The sequence below is a fragment of the Talpa europaea genome (assembly GCF_964194135.1).
Source record: "Talpa europaea genome assembly, chromosome: 10".
Lineage (NCBI taxonomy): Eukaryota > Metazoa > Chordata > Mammalia > Eulipotyphla > Talpidae > Talpa > Talpa europaea.
In genome coordinates, this window is record NC_140077.1 from 101,402,041 (window position 1) to 101,423,420 (window position 21,380).

Genomic DNA, 21,380 nt, shown 5'->3' on the forward strand with positions numbered 1-21,380 from the left:
GAAAATATTATGGTAAGTGAAATGAGTCAGATGAAGAAAGACAGACACTGTCAGGTTTCACTCATGTCTAGAAGATAAAGAAACAAAACGAACAAAGCATAACTAAAATAAAGTCTTAAGATGGTAAGAACAAAATAGTGGCCACAGGAAGGGAAGGGAGGAGGCAATGGATAGTGTTATAACCAGTGTTACCTCATTAAATAATTTTAATGGGCCATCCCATTGTCTTATCATTTAATTTTTCATTTTTCCTTCATAAATTTTTTAATGGAGAGAAGATTATGTTTCTCTGATCAAATAATAATAGCAATGAATAATTAACATATTGAGTATTACATGTGCACTCACATGTTATATGTGAATGTTATAGTGCTGCAACAGATTTTCAAACTATGACTCACTCAAGGAATTTAGCTTTATTTTTCTAAAACTAAGTTAAATTTGAGCTCTAAGATACCTGATGTTAGAAAATGCCTTTCTGTTCATTTTCAGGAGTATCCTGAGCAATGTAGGGCAGTGGCTTCATCTTTCAAAATGAGTATTCACCACGCTGAGGGAGTATTTGGCTACCTGGGGAAGCCCAGGTGCTGGGGTGCAGTGTGCTGGCTGTGTCCGTTGGACCAGTTATGGGCTAGACACACACCCCAGGAGAAAGCCAGCTTTCAGGTCACGTCAGCACTGCTCAGAGGAGCATGAACAAACAGGTGACCTGACAGGCGAATGGGCCGCAAGAGTCCAAGGGCCCGAGGAGACACTGACAGCAAGCCCAGAGACAATGACACAAGCATCTTTGAAGTGTCTGCCAAGTGCCCACCAGTTTCACATACCTGCCAAGCCTGGAGAGCTCATAAGCCAATTCCCAACAGCCACGGAGTAGCAAGAATGCTCTGCTGTCTTTGCTTCTCCTTCCGCTCCCTTTCAACTCTGCAACAGCCAGAGCCAGACACAAAGTGAGGTGAATGGGTAAGGAATAGAAGTTCGAGACAAGAAAAAGCCAATCCCAGTTGGACCACCTGTCCTCTTTCCCAGTAAGTTTTGGCTATGCTTTTAGGAGGGCAGCTGCCTTCTGGAAGGGAAATGTTTTAAATTTAAAAAGAATTTGAAAAACTTGACTTATATAGAATCAAACATTTTAGTGTGTGTGTGTGTGTGTATGTGTGCATGTGCGCACACGTGTTGTCTGTGATTCAAATAACTGGAGAACTTTTTAAAAAATCTAAAAAAGACCAGAGAAGTTTTGCCTGCATTTGTATCCAAGGGAGTCAAAAGGATTTATCTGGCTCCAGAGCAGGCTTGCATGGACAGTGGGGAGAATGATTAACACTGTTTCCCAGTTGCATCTGAGGAGCACCGTTTATCCAGGGTGGTGGTTACACAGATCTTCCATCTGCACCAGTCACTCAGCCTGCTGGGACCTGAGGCTCCTATGACCCTTCCTTCTCCCAACACTCCACTCCCATCCCCCGGGGACAGCCCATTGCGTTGCCTGACCTGAGAGAAGGGTCTCAGAATTTCAATAGAGTTTGGGAGATAAAAGCCCTTTGCCTAATATGACAAATTACACCCATCACCACTATCTCATTTAATCATAACGAGAAACTGATGGCATGAAAGTTATTGTCATTCTGCTTTCTGAAATGGGGACAGCTAGGGCTGCCAGCAGTGGGAGGAGAGCAGAGAGGCAGGCCCTTGTCCTCTGGAAACTATTCTCTAAACACCACACACTTTAGCTCCACTCATTGCCCTCCTGGCTGCAGGGGAAGGCAATGTGTTGGGTTTCTCTAAAAGACATTTCGAGAGGGAGAGGAGTAGTCAACTAAATTTATGAATGCTCACAACCCTTATCTACTTTCTAAGCATTTTCTTGCTAAGACAGCTAGCAGAGGCTTCTGCTTCTTATAACCCAGTCTCTGCCAAAAATGTAGCTTTAACTTTAAAAAGTCAAAAGACTTTTAAAAAGTCAGGTTAGTTACTCTGAATATGTGAAAAGAAATACCCAGTTCTACCATGGTTTTCTTTCAAGAAGTTAACGTTTACTGCCTAGAAATCAATTCTGTGCATATGGGAGTGTGTTTTAAGAATTTTGGGGCACAAAGAAATTTGTTTTGATGCTTAATTTTTTTTCCACAAAAGTTTAGTGGAAATGTGTAGGTACTTCTAAGCCACTGTCATTACTGGAACTGTTCCTTCTCCTTCCTCTGTGTAGCTAAACCTTAAAGAGGAAAAAATGGCCTGAGTTTAAGAGTGTCAGAGAAAGTGATGTTATTTTGGTTTTTGGCATTTTATCACTTGGAGGTCTATCCTTCCTTTCTCTGTATATTGCAATTCGTTGATCATATTGTCAATTTTTTTTTGCATTATAAAATGTAGAATTGTTAGGATTATACACAGACTAATCTCTTGTCATAACATTCTTTTCCTGGGGAGAAAACAATTCCTGTGCTCTTCCTGTCTGTCTGCCTGACTTCTGCCTTTTTTTTGCTGTAAAAGCAAAAAGGATAAGCCGGAGAGGTTGTTAACTCCACCTGTGTGCCAGGACAAGCAAATTACCTAAGGCAAAAATTAAGCTGTTTGTAAGAAAAAAACAAAAACAAAAAAACAACCAAAAAACCCTCCAAGCAGTAGAGAATCCACTACTCCTAGTGAACTGTGACATGTTGAACTGCACACTCTGAAAGTTATTTCCTATCTATGTATACTCTTATCTCACTGCCCTATGTTTCTATCCTCATCTGCATTAACCCCTTTTTTACCTTTTTACGAACTTCTAGTCCATTTCTCAGAGTGGTGAGAGACAAAATAACCTCTGGTGAGGTGAGTCATAGTCCCCGAAGCCCTCGGGCTGTAACCCCCAGCCACTAGGGATGGACGGGGGTGATGGCATTCCTTAGCTCACAAGGTATTTACTCAGGCTGCTGCTAAGCAAACACTCAATCCTTTTTCATTCCCTGAGCCTGCATTTCTAAGTCTGTTTCCAAACAGAACACTAGGGGGCTCCCAGGGGTTAAAAATAAGCAGAAAATCATTTGAATGAAAACTGCTGCTCTACGGCATTTGGCATTTGTTTTTTCAAATTTAAAAAATAAAGTTAATTTTAAAAATTTCTTCAAAAATGCCTTACACGTTTTAAGACTGGGTTATCAGCAGCCAGTTTACAAGTAATCGTTTTACTTTGCAATCTGTAGTTTTCAAGGGAGCTGTTAAAGCTGAGCTGAAATATTTGAAATGTGGACACTCTTGACCATGAAATATGTTCTTCTTACATGCCTCAGCCTTTAAAAGTTCTGTGCATTAGAGTCAGGGATTACATTCTTCCTGGAGCAAGCATGGGGCCAGCTGTGTAAGTAAGGTTGCTTCTGAGCTCTTTTTCTTTTTAACAATATGAAAAAAATTTTGAGTTAAAGATCCTTTTATTTTCTTTCAACTGACTTTGGTGGAAAGAAAGAGTAAAAAGCAGTCAGATTTGTAGATTTGTGTTTTGTTTAGTGTGTGTGTGTGTGTGTGTGTTTGTCCGAATAACTGCTTCCAAAATATAGGGACATTTCTGACTTTATATTAACTTTTTATCTTATAATAACTCTTAATGCAAGATAATGGAACATGTTATGAAAAAAAGTACCATGAAATTAAGAGAATATGTTTCTGAATTTGAATGCTAATACCTGCTTTGACTCAGTTAGTTAATACAGGACTTAAAAAATATATATGGGATATAGTTTTTTAAAAAATATATTGCTTGTCTTAAATGGTTTCTGATTTTCAAAAAAAAAGGAAAGCATGGGTTTGTCAAATTTTAATGCTTTTCCTTCAGAAGCAAATTAAATAACTAGCCACAATTTATAAAATATTCTTGGATCTGTGTGACTGGCTTTTACTAATTTAAACTGAATATAAAAATCTCTGCATCTATGTCATGTCTATTTCCGAAACTTCATTAAGAAACTTCTGGTGGGGATATTTATGAAAGGAAAGGGTTACTTTTTTCCATTGCTCCTTAGAGGAACTAAATTAGTTTGAGACTGTGACTCAGTTACATCGTTTCCATTCATTCCCAGAAACAAGCCACCCTTCTCTTTGGGGAGGCTGATAGGAGTTTAGAGGTTTGTCGTGGTGAGTGTCAGAAACATCCTCAACTCCATCACCAACCCTTCACGGCCACCTCTGTATCTACTGGCGACCACTTAGACATCCAAGCGGAGGAACAGCCGAATTTAGGAAACCATGCATCACTTAGGCAGGAGCCAACGGCAGACTTTAAACTCTGCTCAACATGTGGCTGCGGCAGAGAAATGAACTGTCCAGACAAGCCAGGGCAGCTCATAAACTGGTTCATCTGCTCCCTGTGTGTCCCGCGGGTGCGTAAACTCTGGAGCAGTCGGCGGCCAAGGACCCGGAGGAACCTCCTGTTGGGCACCGCCTGTGCCATCTACCTGGGCTTTTTGGTGAGCCAGGTGGGACGCGCCTCTCACCAGCGTTCGCGGGCCGTGGAAAAGGGGCCGCACCTGAGCCGGGACACCACCCAGGTACCCTTCCCTGAGATACCCTTGGATGGTACGCTGGCCCCTCCCGAGTCCCCGGGGAATGGGACCACGCTGCAGCCCAATGTAGTGTACATTACCCTACGCTCCAAGCGCAGCAAGCCCGCCAATATCCGCGGCACAGTGAAACCCAAGCGCAGGAAGAAGTATGCAGTGGCATCTCCGGCCCCCCGTCAGGAGGCTTTGATAGGACCATCTCTTCAGTTACAAGAAGCTGCAAGGGCACCTGATGTTGAAGCGCATGGGTATATCCAGGGAGGAAACCTGGGCAAGGCCGGGGAAAGACCCTGGCGGTTGTTACCAGGTCTGGGAGCGCGAGGTGGGAGCTCGGATTTGCCGCAGCCCAAGGTCAAGGAGAGCAATATCAGGATCTACAGCGAGAGCGCCCCCTCGTGGCTGAGCAAAGAAGACATCCGCAGAATGCGCCTCTTGGCAGATGGGGCAGTGGCCGGCCTCCAGCCAGGGCCCTCCAAGAGTCAAGCAAGCTTGCTGGTGCTGGAGGGGGGCGCCACTGGCACTGCACCTGGCTGTGGCCCTAGCCCCTGTGGGCTGCTCAAGCAGCCTTTGGACATGAGTGAGGTGTTTGCCTTCCACCTGGACAGAATCCTGGGACTCAACAGGACCCTGCCTTCTGTGAGCAGGAAATCAGAGTTCACCCAAGGTAACAACTTCACTTGCTTCCTTATTTGCAGCTGTTGAGCATTCGAGTTGATTTTCTCTTTTCCCTCGCTCTTTTTTTTTTTTTTCCAAATGATTTTCTCCACCCACGTTTCACATTTGGATAACAGCAGCAGCATGTCTTTCCGTACGCTTGGCATTCTTTATTTTCCCAGCTTTGGGAGGATATGAGAGTTCCAGGGAAATGCTGTACTCGACATGCAAGAGTAAGCCCACACTGTGTAATCTTGCTCTCCATTTCCCTCACTGCACTTCCCAGTGGCTTATTAAATCTAATTAAAGCCAATGGCAATTTGCATGATGAGAGGATGCCCGGGTGGAGGCACAGAACTTGCTGACTGTGGGCATATTATTGAATAGGTTATGCTGGAAGTTAAGTAGAATTTCGTTTGTTGGAAGTTTTAAAAAGTAAGATGTAAGTTATCTTTCTAAAGCAGAAGAAATATTTTTAAGAGCCTCACAGTCAGACCAAATTAGATTCAACCCATTGATTTTTTTTTTTTTAAACAGTAGATTCAATCCCTTTTTACAAACAAATCCCTGTGGTGCCAGGAAGGGCACTGAGCAGGTTTTCTATGATCTCAGCAGACCCCGGTAAAGGAAAGTCCTGGAGCTCTCCGTGGCTTTCTCAGGCTTTTATTGAGCTTTTACAGGTAGTGCAGCAATCAGGTAAGGGTGTGGGAGGCAGGAGGCCTCTCTGGGTTTCTTTTTCTCCTCTCTCCTGCCTCTTCTCCTGCTTCTGCTTCTCTTGGCAGATATCACAATACTCCTGCCATGGCTCACAGAAGTAAACAACATAACTTATAACAAAGTAACAAAATGCAGGTGCCCCATCAGGCAGGGCAATCCTAATGGTGGAGGGCAGGAAAGCCAAAAACCATTTACCCTACAATCCCTTTAATAAAGTGCTGCAAAAAATAAAAAAAATAGACTTTTTGTTCAGTATGTATACTGACTAGCTATATGCTGTCTTCAAGTTCATGTCTAAGGTTCAGGATTTCCTGAATCTGATTTCCAAGATTTTCACAGGTGATTAACATTTTGGCAGGTTCTAGGGGGTAAGTAGCCATGCACGGCAGCTGCAGGAGGTATGACTGTCTGTGGCCTGGCTCAGACAGATGTTCTCTGAATCCTGAGGCCCTTCCAGGCTTTGAATACAAAGTAGGGTGGGTCAGCGGTCTGTGTTTGAATACAGAATAATTCTTGTAAATTGCTACCAGGTATCTAGGCTGACCCAACAGGCTAAAAAGGACCCCAGAGACAAAGTAAATGCAAAGCCTGCTACCTTCCTCCCTGACACCTCACTAGATTTTTGGAGGGGTTACCAGGGAATCTCTATTGGAGAAGATTAAAACTCTTGGGGGCATTCACAAATCAAACTACATTTCCAAAGGCTTTAGGATTATAATTTAGTTTTAGAATGGGTACTTCTTGATGTACCCGTGATTTACTGGGAGTTAGTATTCTTATCTTGGTTCCTGTCTAAGTGCTTCAGAATCACAGATATGTTTGATGTCTCAAGTACTGTGCATGCATTATCTCATTACATCCTCATAAAATTTCACAAGGGTGAAATTTTGTGTATGATAGGTGGATATGCAAGTAGAGGCTCAGGGTAATTAAGTACTTTATTCAAGTCATGTAAATTGCCTGAACATAAAAATATATAAGATGCAAAAGAATATGTTAAAAGACAATCAAATGCTATGATTGGACTGATTTTCTTGCCCTCAGCTTCTATGATGAAGATTTCTGTTGATCTAGACCAAATACAAAGGTCTCAATTATAAAACTCAGTGTCAAAGTGGTTGCTTTTTTTTTATTCTATTAGGACAGAATCACTGGCTTGGTTGTCTGAGAGAGGCACAGGTTCTTAACCATATAACCTGATGAATTCTTAGGTGATTTTCCTTAAGTGCAAATATATTTGTGAATCAGTGGGCTTACTGGCCTTGTACCAGACCGTTTTCTGACAGGTGTTACTCCAAAGAAAATGTGGAGGTGTACCTGGGGAAGGTGTTGTGATTAGCTGGGGAGGACCGTACCATAAAAATCCAGCTATTATCACTGGAGAAGATTCTCATCCTTTGTGTTCCTGTACAGAAAATGCAAGCACCAATTGAAACATGGCACCAAAGGGCTTTTAAAAGCATCCATTTCTACAACAGAGAAATCTCCTCCCTTTGTGAATCTATAAAGAATCCAGTGTTTTTCGCAGCTCTTCCTGTCTGCTTGTGTCTATGCAAGTGTCTTTTGCTGTCCTATTCCTTTTCTAATAAACCTGCTCTTTAAATATATAAAAAAAAATCTAGTGTTTTTGCATTGTGTTGTGACTCTAACTGCATTTGGTATCATTTATCTTCGACATTACTTAACAATACCACATAGTCAACATTTGCATTTAGTTATTTTATTTTTCTTTCAATTCAAGAATTTAGCATTGAAACAATTTTTATGAAGGAAAGTATTGATATATACTCTGAACATGCTACAAGGGTATTCAGTTTTGCTTTAAATGCAAGTCAATGCTTACCAGATTTTTTTTGTATTACCATAAACAATCATATGCATGCAAATGTGACTGAACATATGTAGTATGTTTTCTTCTAAACCATCCTTGTAAAAGCCAAAAATTGTGACAAAGGTCGTCAGCTTTGGTGTGGTGCTATACATATAGATATTTCTCTTTAAACAAAATGTTTTTAACAATTTACGTAAAAGATGACCAAGCAGACTATGTCCATGTAAAAAACAGAATAAATCCAGGCATACTCTGTGATCTTCAACTGAACAGCTTTGCCAAAGCTTCCCGAGCAGTCTGCAGTCATGTGAATGAATCCCAAAGGACACCATTTTGGTAGAACTTAAGCATTGTGCTGTTTTTCATGCCCAGCATGGAAGATGCATTATGTATGCTTTATTTTTAGGATGCTGCTTTATTGCTACAGAGCAGTCATACTGAATTAAGGTAGCCTGGTTCCAGGAATTCTGTATGTCAGGGCTGCTTAGATGACGAACTGCAGGCACCCCACCAACTTCCATTTAAATTCATTGTAGATCCCAAGTTGCTCACTGTTTTCCAATTTATATCACCTCATCTTATTATAAAATAGGAGAAATAGTCTATTTTCTACTCTTTTTGAATGCACACGTCCTGCACTGTGAGTTGCTGGGTGAGGGTTCCCTAGCCAGAAGGAGGAAAGGGTGTCTGCATTCCTCATTGCTTCAGGCTCCCAGGCAAGAACTCAGTGGTTTTGCTAGCATCTATGAGAATAACCCAGATGCTCCCATAACTGGGAGCCATACTGACTTCAAAATCTTAGAAATCTTGGACCTATATGCAAACTTTCATAAAATATTTAACTATAAAAATGTTTTATTTTTGAAAAGTTCACTTAAAAACACATTGTATTCTCTATCAGAGAAGCCCTAGGATGTCTCGTTAGCAATTAAATTGAGCTGATTAGCTTAGTATTTTCACAAGTGGACAAAGGCTTACTGAACTTCCTCTCTCAGCAGCTCTCTGCTCCAGAACCTTGTTGTTTGCTCGCTGCAAACCTGCAGACACATGAAAGTTCCTGGTCACCTTGTCCATCTGCCCTGCCTTTGGATCTTGGCCCTTCACCCCTCAGGTGGCTCAGATAGATGGGACAATGAATATTTGCCATAGTGCTCACAGCGTGAAGATGCACAGGCCTTGTCTCATGCAATTTGTTCCCTCGCTTCCTTCCGTAGCATCACCTTTATCTTGTCTCATTTTATGAAATATTTATTGGACATTTGCTAAATGCCAGCCACTCCTGTGGGCATAGCATCTGAGAACAAGACACTCGAGGTGACCTGTCCCCCTTGAGCTGACAGGAATGTACCAGTTGAGAGTTCAGTGGCCTGGAGGGAATCTACTTACTGCCACTGATTTCAGAATTCATTCAGCTCAAGGTCATGACCTTTCTATCAGGAGAGAGTGTGCTGCTGTCTCTAGTGTGGTGGCAAGACCACGTAAGTGTGGAAGGACTAAATAACCCCCCTTCTACCTCAGTTAATGGGTAAATATTGAAGTTGCAATAGAATTTTATTGTACTTGATAGCTCTTATAAACTTGGAGAAGCTGCACAGTCTTAATTCACATAGTTTTGTTGCTAAGAGCACGGACTGGCATATTCATCTGCTAGCACTGCCATCTCAAAATACACACCCTAAGTGGCTTAAATGACAGAAATTCATTTTCTCGCAGTTCTAGAGTCTATATGCCCAAAACCAAGGTGTTGGTAGCTTTGGTTTCTTCTACAGCCTCTTTCCCTGGCTTGCACACAACCCCCTTCTCACTGTGCCCTCATAGGCCCTTCCCTCTGTGCACTTACCCTGGGGTCTCTCTCTCTCTCTCCTAACCTCTTACAAGAACACCAGTCATATTGGATTAACACTCAGTTACCTCCTTAAAGGCCCCATCGCCAAATACAGTAGTGGTCTGAGCCCCAGGGGGTGAGAACTTTGACATATGCCTTTTGGGGCCAAAATTTAGTTCATAACATTTGTCAATTTGGACTTCTGAGTTTGAATCCTGATTCTACCTCTGGGTATCTGTGTTGCCTGGGATAATTAACTTAGTTTCATAGCGTCTTATTTCATTAGTATAATAGGGAAGAAGATAATAAAAATAATGATGATGATAAATAATAGTACTTACCTCATAGAGTGGTTCTGAAAATTGAGTTGTTACATATAAAATATTTGAAACAGTGCCTAACACGTGGGAACACTCAGTAAATGTCACCTTACATTTTTAATTCAGTTTTTAAGTCAATTCAGCAATTTGCAGTGTCTCCTTACATTTTCTTAGTTTGTTTACCTAGACTGATGTTTACTTGAACAAAGTAAATAAGTACCTAAAACTGGCATTTAAGGAAAGGAATTCTGTATGTCAGGGCTGCTTAGATGACGAACTGCAGGCACCCGACCAACTTCCATTTAAATTCATTGTAGATCCTAAGTTGCTCACTGGATAATACCAGTGCCTCTCATTTGTGTAGTGCTAAACATTTTATATTCATTAAGTCTCACTGTTGCTCCATGCATCAGGGATTACTGGGTAGATTTTCTGTGGGGAGACTGAGGTTCAGGGAAGATGTTACATCCTTCCAAGCCCCACAAGTCATGGACGGAAGGGCAGATGTACACATGGGGACATGGGTAGAAAGAGCACCCTTGGCTTGTTTTTCACCACTGTAGTGTCCTCCCATGATCCTTCCACATTCTGTGTTCCTAACGGTTGTGGCCCGGGACTTCCTCAGTTAGTCAGATGTTATCCATATTGCAACCTGCTTTCCCAACTGCCTTGCTGTCTGATTCCTGAATGTAGCCACCATGCCTTAACTCCACCTCTTCTCATGCCAGTGATATAGGGGCAAGAGGAGAGAGGTGGCGGTGTCTCTGCCATCCTTGCTGACATCATCCCTATCTCTCAGAGACTACAGAGATGTGGGGGTGGATGGTTGAGGGCACACTGGGTAGACCGAGGGCATGGAGGCCTCTGCACTTCCCCACTTCTGTCTTTCCTCTCTCTCATCCTTCTCATTCCATTTAGAGTGAGGACAATGAAATCACAGCTTGCTTGGATGCCACACAGCCAAACTTTTGTTCTGGGGCCTGCTGACTTTTCCTTAGAACTTAAGAGCTAGAAACAGAAATCGGAGGACTCTTAGAAAAATTATTTATTCATTTATTTGATCATTTATCACAGATTTTGTATGCTTGCTTTGGTCCAGCCAATTATGTCAGGACTTGGAGATCTAAAGATGTGTAAGAAATTGTCTCTGTTCTCACTTATCTCTCTGTTGGAGGCCGGCGCTAGCTAAGCAAGCCACCATACTAACCTACTAGCTGGGTATGATAGAGACTTCAATAGATATAGTTTTAAGAGGCCTTGTAGGTACAAAGAGGGAGAATTTTGTGCAGAATGTGTGTGTAGGAGGGCAGGTGGGGGTTGTGCAAACTTTTTGAAGAGGTAAAGCCTGAATTGGTCCTTAAATGTCACTGTGGGCGAGGGTGCAAGATGCTGTGGGTGGAGACAGGGTAGAGAGAATAGAGGTGTGAAAGACGTGTAAAGGCAGATTGTGCTTAGGAAACAACTCATTCTTAAAAAAAGAGATTTGGGTCCTGAAGTGGGGATGAAATGAGATAAAGCTGTGGTGAATGGAGAGTAGTGACCAGGGTCTTTATCTTGCAGATTATGGGAATCACTGAAGGGTTTGACTAAGAAAAGGATGTTGTGAGCTTTGCATGTGGGAAGGTCACTCTGTTCTGGTATTCATGGCTCCTTTATCTACATTAATAAGCACTAAATGGCCTAGGACTGGATCACCCAGATGTGACCAAAGCTTTATTTGCAAAATGTGATTGTTTGTAGAGCCTGGGCACAGTGACCACATCATCACCACCCTCTGAAGTCAAGTTTGAATCCTGTTTTTTTTTTTTTTTTTTTATTGAATGGAATATTAAGACAGGAAAAGTCTGGGAGTTTCCATTTATATAGCAGAAGTCCAGAGCAGACCTCAAAAGCAGAAGTTCCTGTCTTAGGTTCAGAACAAAAAAGGCACTTTGTTTTTAAAGTGGAAATGATGATTTCGGTTGTTTAAGGAGTTTGCGATAAAGGAAGTCCACAAGATGTTCCCCTTTCCTGTTTCACTCCCTTTACACTTAGCTCGCTCTTGGGGAAATGTGGGCATTATTTTAGCTCAATCCACCTATAAAAAACCAGTTATGAAGTGAAAAATAAAGAAGTACATTTTTTGGCTTGTGTTGTATTGTAAATCAGAAATCTAAGACAACTCTCAGTATCCAGGATGGGATTGTCTGTATTCGAGCTATACATATAAAATCTACAGAATTTTGTGCCTCTTCACTGCTTCATTTTTCAAATCATGAAATCTCATATAGATTTGGTTCTTTTAAATATGTGACAGTGCTGTGGTTTCAGCATTTCACTGGCTTCTCAGGAGACCAATTCAGGTCGGTTAGGAAGGTACTATCTAAACCTTCAGGAGCTCCATGCCTCAGTCAGGGTGACTGAGGACTTGGCTCAAGTTCCATGGAGACCAGATATAGATTCAAGAATAGAATCAACACTTGTGATTTATTTTTCCACCCCACCCATTGCTCTTAGCTCCTTCTCAGTGAAGGTTTTTCTTATGAATGTGGCATTTCACCACATGACTATTCTGAGCCATGACATTTCTTCATTTCTTGGCCCTGCCCAGAGAGCTCAGTCTTTATTTTAGTCCTTCACTTGTTCTATCCAAAACACTTATTCAACTGGCAAACATTTTTTTTGGTTGTCATTATGGGTATGCACTTGTGTGTTTCTACTAGACTCAAAGTTCTCTAAGGCCGAGTCCTTGCCCGGGACTGAGAGGACAATTTTAGTGAATTTCATTGAATCCTTCAAATTTCCTCCTGCCTCTAGGGTGTCACAGAATTTTGCATTCTGAATGTGCCTTCCCTCACATTTATTTAACTTCTTCATGTTCACCACCTCTATGAGATGATCTTATCTGTCTTTTCATTTCAGTCTAGTATGTTTCATGTGCAAAACCGTAAAACTATAGGCACTGTAGAAAAATAGAGCAGAGAGTAGCTATGGGCTCATGAACAACTAGATACCTGCTAAACTCTCATTGGAACCACATTGATAATTAACAGTTGACTTAGCCACTACAGATCTGTAGCCCCAAGGCTTTCATTCAGTGCATTATCAACAGTTGTGATAGAACCCAACAGAATTTGTTTCCTGTGAGAAAAGACGCACCTCAAGTTTTGACTGGCCATTATTTTCTTCCATGGATTTTGTAGAGTTGTTTTAGAGGAAAGGCTCTGAGCTGCACTGTTATTTTGCTTTTTGTCTTGTTTGTCTTATCTTGAACTTGGCCCATGTAGGACTTCTGATATCAGAACTCAGCGTGTTTTAACTTATTTTTGCTCAGCATCAAATACTGACAGACACAGCTATCTACAAAACAAGTCATCCAGCATTCAAAGTGAAGGACATTTAATAAGTCTAGGCAAAGGAGATTGTGTTTAACATTCATTTTTAGTGAATTTTCACATTCACCTCCTCAAAAGAATGTCTTCTCTGCACTTTTGAATAAAGAACAACTTAGGAGAACATCACAATTCAGAGGAAATACTCAGATTTTGGAAAAAGTAAGTTTTGCTGGCAAATCTCGTTTTTAAAGACAGCTGCATAACCTTTAGTTCACATGAACACCCACATATCTTCTAAAACCTGCTTTCTCACCACTTTAACAGGATTTTATCTCTTCACTGTTAAGATTTCTCCAGAGAGTACAGTACTGCATCATTTTGACAAACCTGAATGTGAAGAGATAAATGTTCTTTATCTGAAACACTTCAGGGTTAAGTTGCTTCAGCATTTCCTGTTTTCAGAGGCAGTTTTCCGGTCATCCCCTCAAATCTGTCAGAGTTCATTTAATTGTTTTCAAAGCCACATTTTAGAAAAAGAAGGATTCTTCCCACAGTGTCTTCATGATTCTGAGATCTGGAATCTTTCTGACAACTACTATGATGTTAAAGCTGTAGATATACTGCAGGAAGACCTCGAGCATGAAAAGAACCCCGCCTCCTATAGCCGAGTGTGAGAATTGCTGCTCACTCTGCTTGCCTCTTCTTTTCTGGAAATCCTCCTTCCCTGAGGTGCTTTGATTTCTATAGGACAGGATGGAAATTTGTTTTTTTTTGTTTTTTTTTTTAAAGATTTATTTTATTATGTGTACAAGAACTGGGGTACAGGCCAGAGATGTTGGGGGGAGGTGAGAGGATTCACCAGAGACAGAGTGGGGAACAGAACAGGCAGATTGACTGAAATACACTGCCGAGGGGAGCAGCGAGTGAGACAGGAGAGGTCTGCTGTGCCATGTGGGTACCTCCCTGGCCGGGGATCGAACTCGTGCTGCAGTGGTTGGGGGTAGCTTCATAGGTTGCCTCTTAACCCCTTGTGCCACCAGGAGGCCCAGGATGGAAGTTTTTATTTGATAGTCAGCATTCAAAATATTTTGCTTTGGGGACATGAATGGATATAGACAGGGGCATTTAAAATGTGGCACTTTAAAAATCAATCAGTCGTATGAGTTCAAAGCTTTCTTTGTGGCAGTTTGAGAATACCTGTTAAAATAGTAGTTTCAAAATTGTGTCATTGAACAATTTGATTGTCTACAGCAGAGAGATGGTGAATGAGATGCAATATATTCATAGTCCAGACCAGGGGTTGAAACACTAGATCCTTGGAGCTTCAGATGGATGCTTTGAATTTTAAAAGGCTGGAAAAAATTGGAAAGGATAATTATATTACTATGACACTTGAAAATGATATGAAAAGCACATGTTAGTGCCTATAATAAAGTTTTATTGGGACACATCATGGCCATTTGTTTGTATATTGTCTTTGCTCACAGGTTATAACATAGTTGAGTATTTGCATAGCTGGAGAGTTGTGAGGGAGACCAGATGGCCCTCAAGAAGTCTGAGACATTTATTATCTGCCTGTAACAAAGTTTGGTGACCACTGAGTAGATTATTATATCATTGGTAAAGTGCTGTTACTTAAAAATATTAAACTGTTAGAGAAATTATGATGTAATAGTGAAATAATTCTGACAAATTGCATATACAAGATAATCCCCAAGTAGTTTATTTTCTTTGTTTAATTTTTGCCTTTTGGCCTTGGTAAGAATGTAAACTCCTTGAAAACAAAACCAAAAAAATGACATTTGTTAATTTACTTAGCTTCAGGTTCAAACAATGCTTGACACATAGGAAATGCTCAATAAATAAAGGCAGCTGAAGACAGGAATTATGATTGCACTATATATATATATGTAATAGAGCAAAACTTTTCTGACATATGCCTGTATGTTATGCAACACGCTAGAACTTTAAGTGCACTATCTCATTTAATCCTAACAAAATCTGTTTTGGAAGGTATATATTTGCCTCCATTTTACAGAAGCTGAGAGCAAAATTTAGAGAGGTGGGATAACTTGTCCATTGTTCCAAAGCAGAGAAGTATTGTGGGCAGAATTCAAGAGGCCTCTTGGATTTGAGTCCAAGCAATAACCATTAGCTCTGCTCCTTAAATCCGTAAAAACAATTTACATTTTCTCATGAGAGAGGGGTTGGAAAATGTCTATGGTAAATATTCATAAAACAGAACCAATTGGGGTTATAAAGTTATAGATGATCGTTGCTTTCTTAGCAATATAGTTTATTGTTTTCCCCAAATTTTTCTAAAATAAGTAGATTTACTTTAAATTAACTTTAAATTCAACAAGAAACAAATGTTTGTAAAAACAAGGAAAACAGGGCCTCCCTGGTGACACAGCGGGTTGAGCGCAGTGCTGGGAAGCAGTCTGCAGCCTCTGCAGAGCAGGTTGAATTCCTGGCCAGCCAGGGAGCAGCCCACATGGCGAGGCAGACATCTCCAGTCTTGTCCACTGCTCCCCTCAGCAGTGTATTTCGGTCCCCTGTTCTCCCTGCTCTGCCTCTGGTGAATCCTCTCACCCTCCTGCACCTCTGGCCTGTACCCCAATTCTTGTATAAAAGTAAATAAATCTTTAAAAAAAAAGAAAACGGCCCAGAAGATTGTAAACATTTCAATTGTTTATGTAGATCATTTCTCTATAGCCCTCCAGTGAATTGTCAAGGAAGCTGTGCTATCCTATCGCCAGTGTTGATTTGTGTTGTTGAATTTCAGTGTCAGATTTCAACTCTCTTTGAACATGTCCTAGTCATGAGAATGCAAAGTGCTATCTGTTAGCGCTTTGGTCCAAAGACACTGACAGATAGGGCTTCCTGGTGTTTATCTTTAGAAGTCTACCGTGTGTGTCTTTCTTTGAAGGCTGTGTTGTGTCTTGGCTCCACAGTGTATTTGGCTCTACTGACCTATAGTTGCCTGGCTCCTTGTGATTCTTGTTTTTACTGGAATTTATTATTATTCATTATTTTAAGTTAGCATAGTATTTGGAGGACACACATTGAACATTATATTTATTTTAAATCCAAGATGATAATTAGGTCCCAGCAGCACCAAATAATTTAGTAAAGTAAAAGAAAATAAAATGGAGATACAATAATGTTAAAAACAAAAGTTCTTCAGTTATGATTCATGTTGTTCTATTTTCTCTTAATTGCATGTCAATAACTGTTATAATTTCTATAATCTAAAGGACTTTCTTCATGCCCTGACCTAAATTGTAAGGCTAAAAGGAGAATGATTTTTCTTTTGAGCAAAACTGGAATGCAGGTGGTTAGAATGATTAAGGGAATGCTATTAAAATGATGGAGGTCACTGTAACACCAAATGCAAGAGTAGTTAGAGAAGATGCCTGTTCTCTGCATTAAAGACCAGAGATAAACATTTTGCATGAAGGCAGACATGCAAGGTGGTAAGACAAAAGTCTTACATAAAAGAATTCAGTTATAGATTGAGAGCCTCTGAGGTTTTTAAAAGGGCTTTTAAAAATTCCTGTGACGTGCCTGGGCATTCCAGTCATAATTTCAGAGGCTTCTATTGTCCAGACCTGTTAAGAATGAGTTAAGTGGACTTTTTCAGATCTTTGTTACTTATTTCATTTTTTTAAAGACCATCATTCTGATTTTTGAGTTTCAAAGCAGATCTCTCAGTATTATCTCTCAGTGACTTGATTTAGCACAAATTGGGGTTTGAGAGTGATATCTGTTTTCTGTTTGAATTGTCATTTATTGTCCCTAATCACATCTTCCCTGTTTATGGTGACCTCACTCAGACTCATCATTCCCTATACATTTTAGCAATGAAATCCTAATCTAGCAGGAGTGAGGCAAAATTCAAATGACTGATTTTTTTGCAAAATCGTCTATGCATGATGCAGTTGAAGAAATGATACTGCTTAAGTACACTTGTACACTTGTGAAGCTATGTGTGAGTAAATGATCCATTACCAAGAGTGCTTTTGTTTCTATCAAAAGAGGAAGAGTACTCTTGCTTTCTCCCACCCTTTTTTTTTTTTTTTTTGAGATTATAGTGACTGGTGTGAGCCAGGCAATTGCACTTTTAAATTTGCGATTTCTAAAAATTCTTTTTCTTCCTGACATCATAATGTGGTCTCAGAAAATCAGACAGTTGTTATTACAGATAGAGAGCAGCTCCACTCAGACATTGAATAGACAATTATAAATGTCTGGATCTTTCCTTTTTTTGTGGAGGCAGCTTTTAGATGTGGAATAAAACCACATGAACCACAGGACGTTGTTATTGATGGTTTGTGGCCTAATCCTGCCACATCTGTCAAGTGTTTTGCTTATTTTTTTACTTTTATTTTATAACGATAACTTTCTGTTTCATGACTTCTGTCAGGTGGCATCATCATTGAGGTCTAAAAATATTAAACTTCAGAAGGCAAAGGGGACATAAAATACTGACTCATCATTGACAGGTGAGAGAGAGATTGTAACTCAGTGTATGACCAGGGTTAATCACTAAACTTGAGGGTTTTTTTTGTTTTTGATTTTGTAGATGGCCGCTCAAGTCCTCTCATTCTCTGGGACTCATCTTTATCTCCAACAAGTACTGACACCCACTCTTCTGTTAAGCTCACCTGGGGAGCTTATCAGCAGTTGCTGAAACATAAGTGCTGGCAGAATGGTCGAGTACCCAAGCCAGAATGGGGTTGCACTGAAATACATCATCACGAGTGGTCCAAGATGGCCCTCTTTGATTTTTTATTACAGGTAAGTGTATTGATTCAAGTAAGTGATTTTCTGAAACAGACATTGAGTTACATAAGTCTGACAGTAAGGAATTTTCTGCATCTGGAGATTTTATAGAGTTAGAATTTAAGTTTTCTAATGCTGTCTTTGGCAAGTATAGTACCACACCACAAAATTTTATATCCTTTTAGGAAATATCCTTTGGGGAAGTTCCTGTTGCCTTTTTTTTATTAATTTCTGGGGAAGTAATTCTTCAATCCTATAATAGTCCTTGTCATAGCTACAGTTTATTGAGATAATCCTTCCACAGCTCTTGGAAATGGATAGTTGTACTCCAATAGGGAGGTGAGTGAAATGAAGTTTGGTGAGATTAAGTAACTCATCCAAGTTCTTTCAACAATTGAAAGCTGGAGCTGGAGTTCTATGAGTTCTGTTGATGGTAAAATTTTTTCTTCTTTCCTTCATTCCACACTGTGTTTCAATGGGCACTTAACTATAGAGTTTATAGCCACTATTTACCTTGCCTCCATTCCAGTAATTATTTACAAATATTTTATTATGATTAGACATTGAGAATGGTAAGTAGTGACTTTCTATATAACTGAGTGACTTAACATTTTATAGGTTTCTTCTCTTAACTCCTTTTGATAAAGATCTCATGACTCTACCCCTTTATTCTGATTACTAACTTTACCTTCCTCCATTTTATTTTATTTATTTTTATAGACTTATTTATTTATGCATACAAGAACTGGGGGTATAGGCCAGAGGTGTGGGGGTGGTGAGAGGATTCACCAGAGACAGAGTGGGGAACAGAACAGGCAGATTGATTGAAATACACTGCTGAGGGGAGCAGCGGGCGAGTGAGGAGAGGTCTGCTGTGCCATGTGGGTAGCTCCCTGGCTGGGGATCAAACTTGTGCTGCAGTGGCTGCACATAGCTTCATAGGTTGTGTCTCAACCCTTTGCGCCACCAGGGAGGCCCTACCTTCCTCCATTTTAGAAAAACTAGTTTTCTGTTGTGTTTTTAATCATTGTAATTCATGTTAGGGCTGTCTGAGGATATTTGCAAGGGATTCTCTTTTTGTTCATTCCTTTTTGTGTGCCATTTCAGGAAGAAACTCGAAAAGGACAAAAATATAGGAAGAAAGCAAGTTTAGTGTAGAGTCATAGTCTGCAAATTAGGAATTTTTGAGAAGAGAATGATTTATGGTTTCCGTGCTTCAGAGCCACCAGTGAGGACTGCACTTGGGAGCAGGACATTTGGGTTGCCAAGGAGACAATCAGGAGTCATAGTATTCTGTTGAAGAGTCTAGCAATGAGACCCATTATGTGTGTATTATCTCATTATTCCATTTAACTAGCATTCTTAATCTGCAAGGAAGGTACCCTCTCTTCATTTTACAGGTAGGGAAACTGAGGTACATAGCAGTTATTATCAAGAATTGTGAAAAGTCTGAGATTTTACCCTTCATGTAAGCTAACAAGTTAGCTTGCTGTGGGTTCATTGATTTTTTTTTTTTTAAAGATTTATTTATTTATTTATTTATACAAGCACTGGGTACAGTCAGAAGTGTGGGAGGGTGAGAGAATTTACCAGAGCCAGAGCGGGGAACAGAACAGGCAGACCAATGAAATACACTGCTGAGGGGAGCAGCGGGCGGCAGGAGAGGTCTGCACACCATGTGGGACCCTCGTCCGGCAGCCGGGGAACAAACCGGTGCTGCAGAGGCTGCGGGCAGCTCTGCAACCCAGTGCTCAACCATTGCGCCACCGGAGAGGCCCGTTTCATTGATTCTTGAAGAAGAAAAAAGACTCCTGGGTCAAAGACAAATGACGCCATCTCTTATGATACAGCAGGTAGCAGGAGCTGTATGCTTATTTGACTCTTGAGTCCCATTGGGGTGATATAGAGTGGCTCCGGTGAATTCTACATATGTCACTGGGTTTATGTCCCTGCTGAGGAACCTTAAGCTTAGGATACTACCAATCTTCTAAGAGGCTGCTAGCAAACCTGTCTAACTTTTGGCACACTGGAGACTTTAATCTTCATTGTCATGGTTAGAAAACAAATCTGCCTTCCATCACAGAGGGAGACACTCTTTGTATCTTCCAAGGCCCTTTGGTTTACTAATATCCTTGAAGAGATACTGCAGAACAAAACATGATATAAGATGTGCAGAAATCCCATGGAAAGTTTGTCTGTGAATAATTACCTAACTTGTTTGCTGTTACATAGCTAGTAGGTTCCCTAACAGATATTTGGTTAAGTCTGGATTCCATGTTCTTAACTGTTATTGTGTAACAACTGCCAAGTTATCCATGGGTTAATGGAACAAGTTGTGATAAAATATATTAGAAAGAAGGTGGAGAATTAATGAAAGGTTAAGCAAATAAAGGCATGCACTGTAAGATCAGATGTTTGGGTAGTGGACACTGTAGTTCCTGAGGGTAGTGACTAGAGCAGGTATAGAGTACATCCGTCGATCTGGAAGTATATGAGAAAGGGAAGACCTGAGATCCATAGTTGATGAATATAAGTGCTAACCCACAGTGAATATAGAGAGGAAGCCCTTTTAGAAGTGGTCTCTAGTGACATTGGTTTTAATTCTGGAATCCTCAGCTGAAATTCAACATCAGTCTTTATCAGTCCCCTTTCCATTAAGGGATTTATAACTACCATTCAACTAACAAAGATATATTTCTCAACATGTGTGCATTATATTGTAGAAAGCAACTACAGTTGTAGCAAAGTATATTTTCATTATGAGTGAGCTTGAGGACATCAGATTTTCAACATTTTACTAACTTTTATACGTTGTTTTCTGTGAATTTCCTGCTCACATCATTGTCATTTAAAAAATTGCTTTCTGTAATTGTTTCTTATTAATTTATTAAATCATTTTGTATATTATAAAAATTAATCTTATCAGTCCTATATATCTCAAATAACTTTTCTTAGTTTGTTGTTTTTCATTTGACTTTGCTCATAGTACATTTTCAGAGTAGTTTTACATTTCCGTTAAGATCACATTTTAATTGGGCCTCGCCAGTGGCACAGCGGTTGAGCGCTGGGTTGCGAAGCTGCCCGCAGCCTCTGCAGCGCCAGTTCGATCCCCGGCTGCTCCCCGGCCACTGAGGAGCGTCCCACATGGCGCGCAGACCTCTCCTGCCGCCCGCTGCTCCCCTCAGCAGTGTACTTCGGTCCTTCTGCCTGCTCTGCTCCCCGCTCTGGCTCTGGTGAATTCTCTCACCCTCCCGCGCTTCTGACTGTACCCAGTGCATGTCTAAACAAAACAAACAAACAAATAAATAAATAAATAAAAAACATGCCTCTATTAAAAAAAAAAAATTTAAAAAAAATTTAAAAAAAAAAGCTCACATTTTAATTGATATATTTATTTCC

At 40.5% G+C, this 21,380-nt stretch overlaps 1 protein-coding gene across 1 annotated transcript in view; it reads left to right on the forward strand.

The window, feature by feature from the left end:
- Positions 1 to 4,138: 4,138 nt before the first annotated feature.
- The window catches only part of GASK1B (golgi associated kinase 1B), a gene marked incomplete at its 3' end in the record, with an annotated part of 33,515 nt that continues 16,273 nt past the window's right edge, over positions 4,139 to 21,380 (forward strand). Inside the window, exons 1-2 of the mRNA XM_084245705.1 lie at positions 4,139 to 5,199; positions 17,782 to 17,996. Of these exons, the coding sequence (XP_084101831.1) occupies positions 4,290 to 5,199; positions 17,782 to 17,996 (1,125 nt within the window). The 5' untranslated portion in view covers positions 4,139 to 4,289. The remainder of the gene's footprint in view (positions 5,200 to 17,781; positions 17,997 to 21,380) is intronic.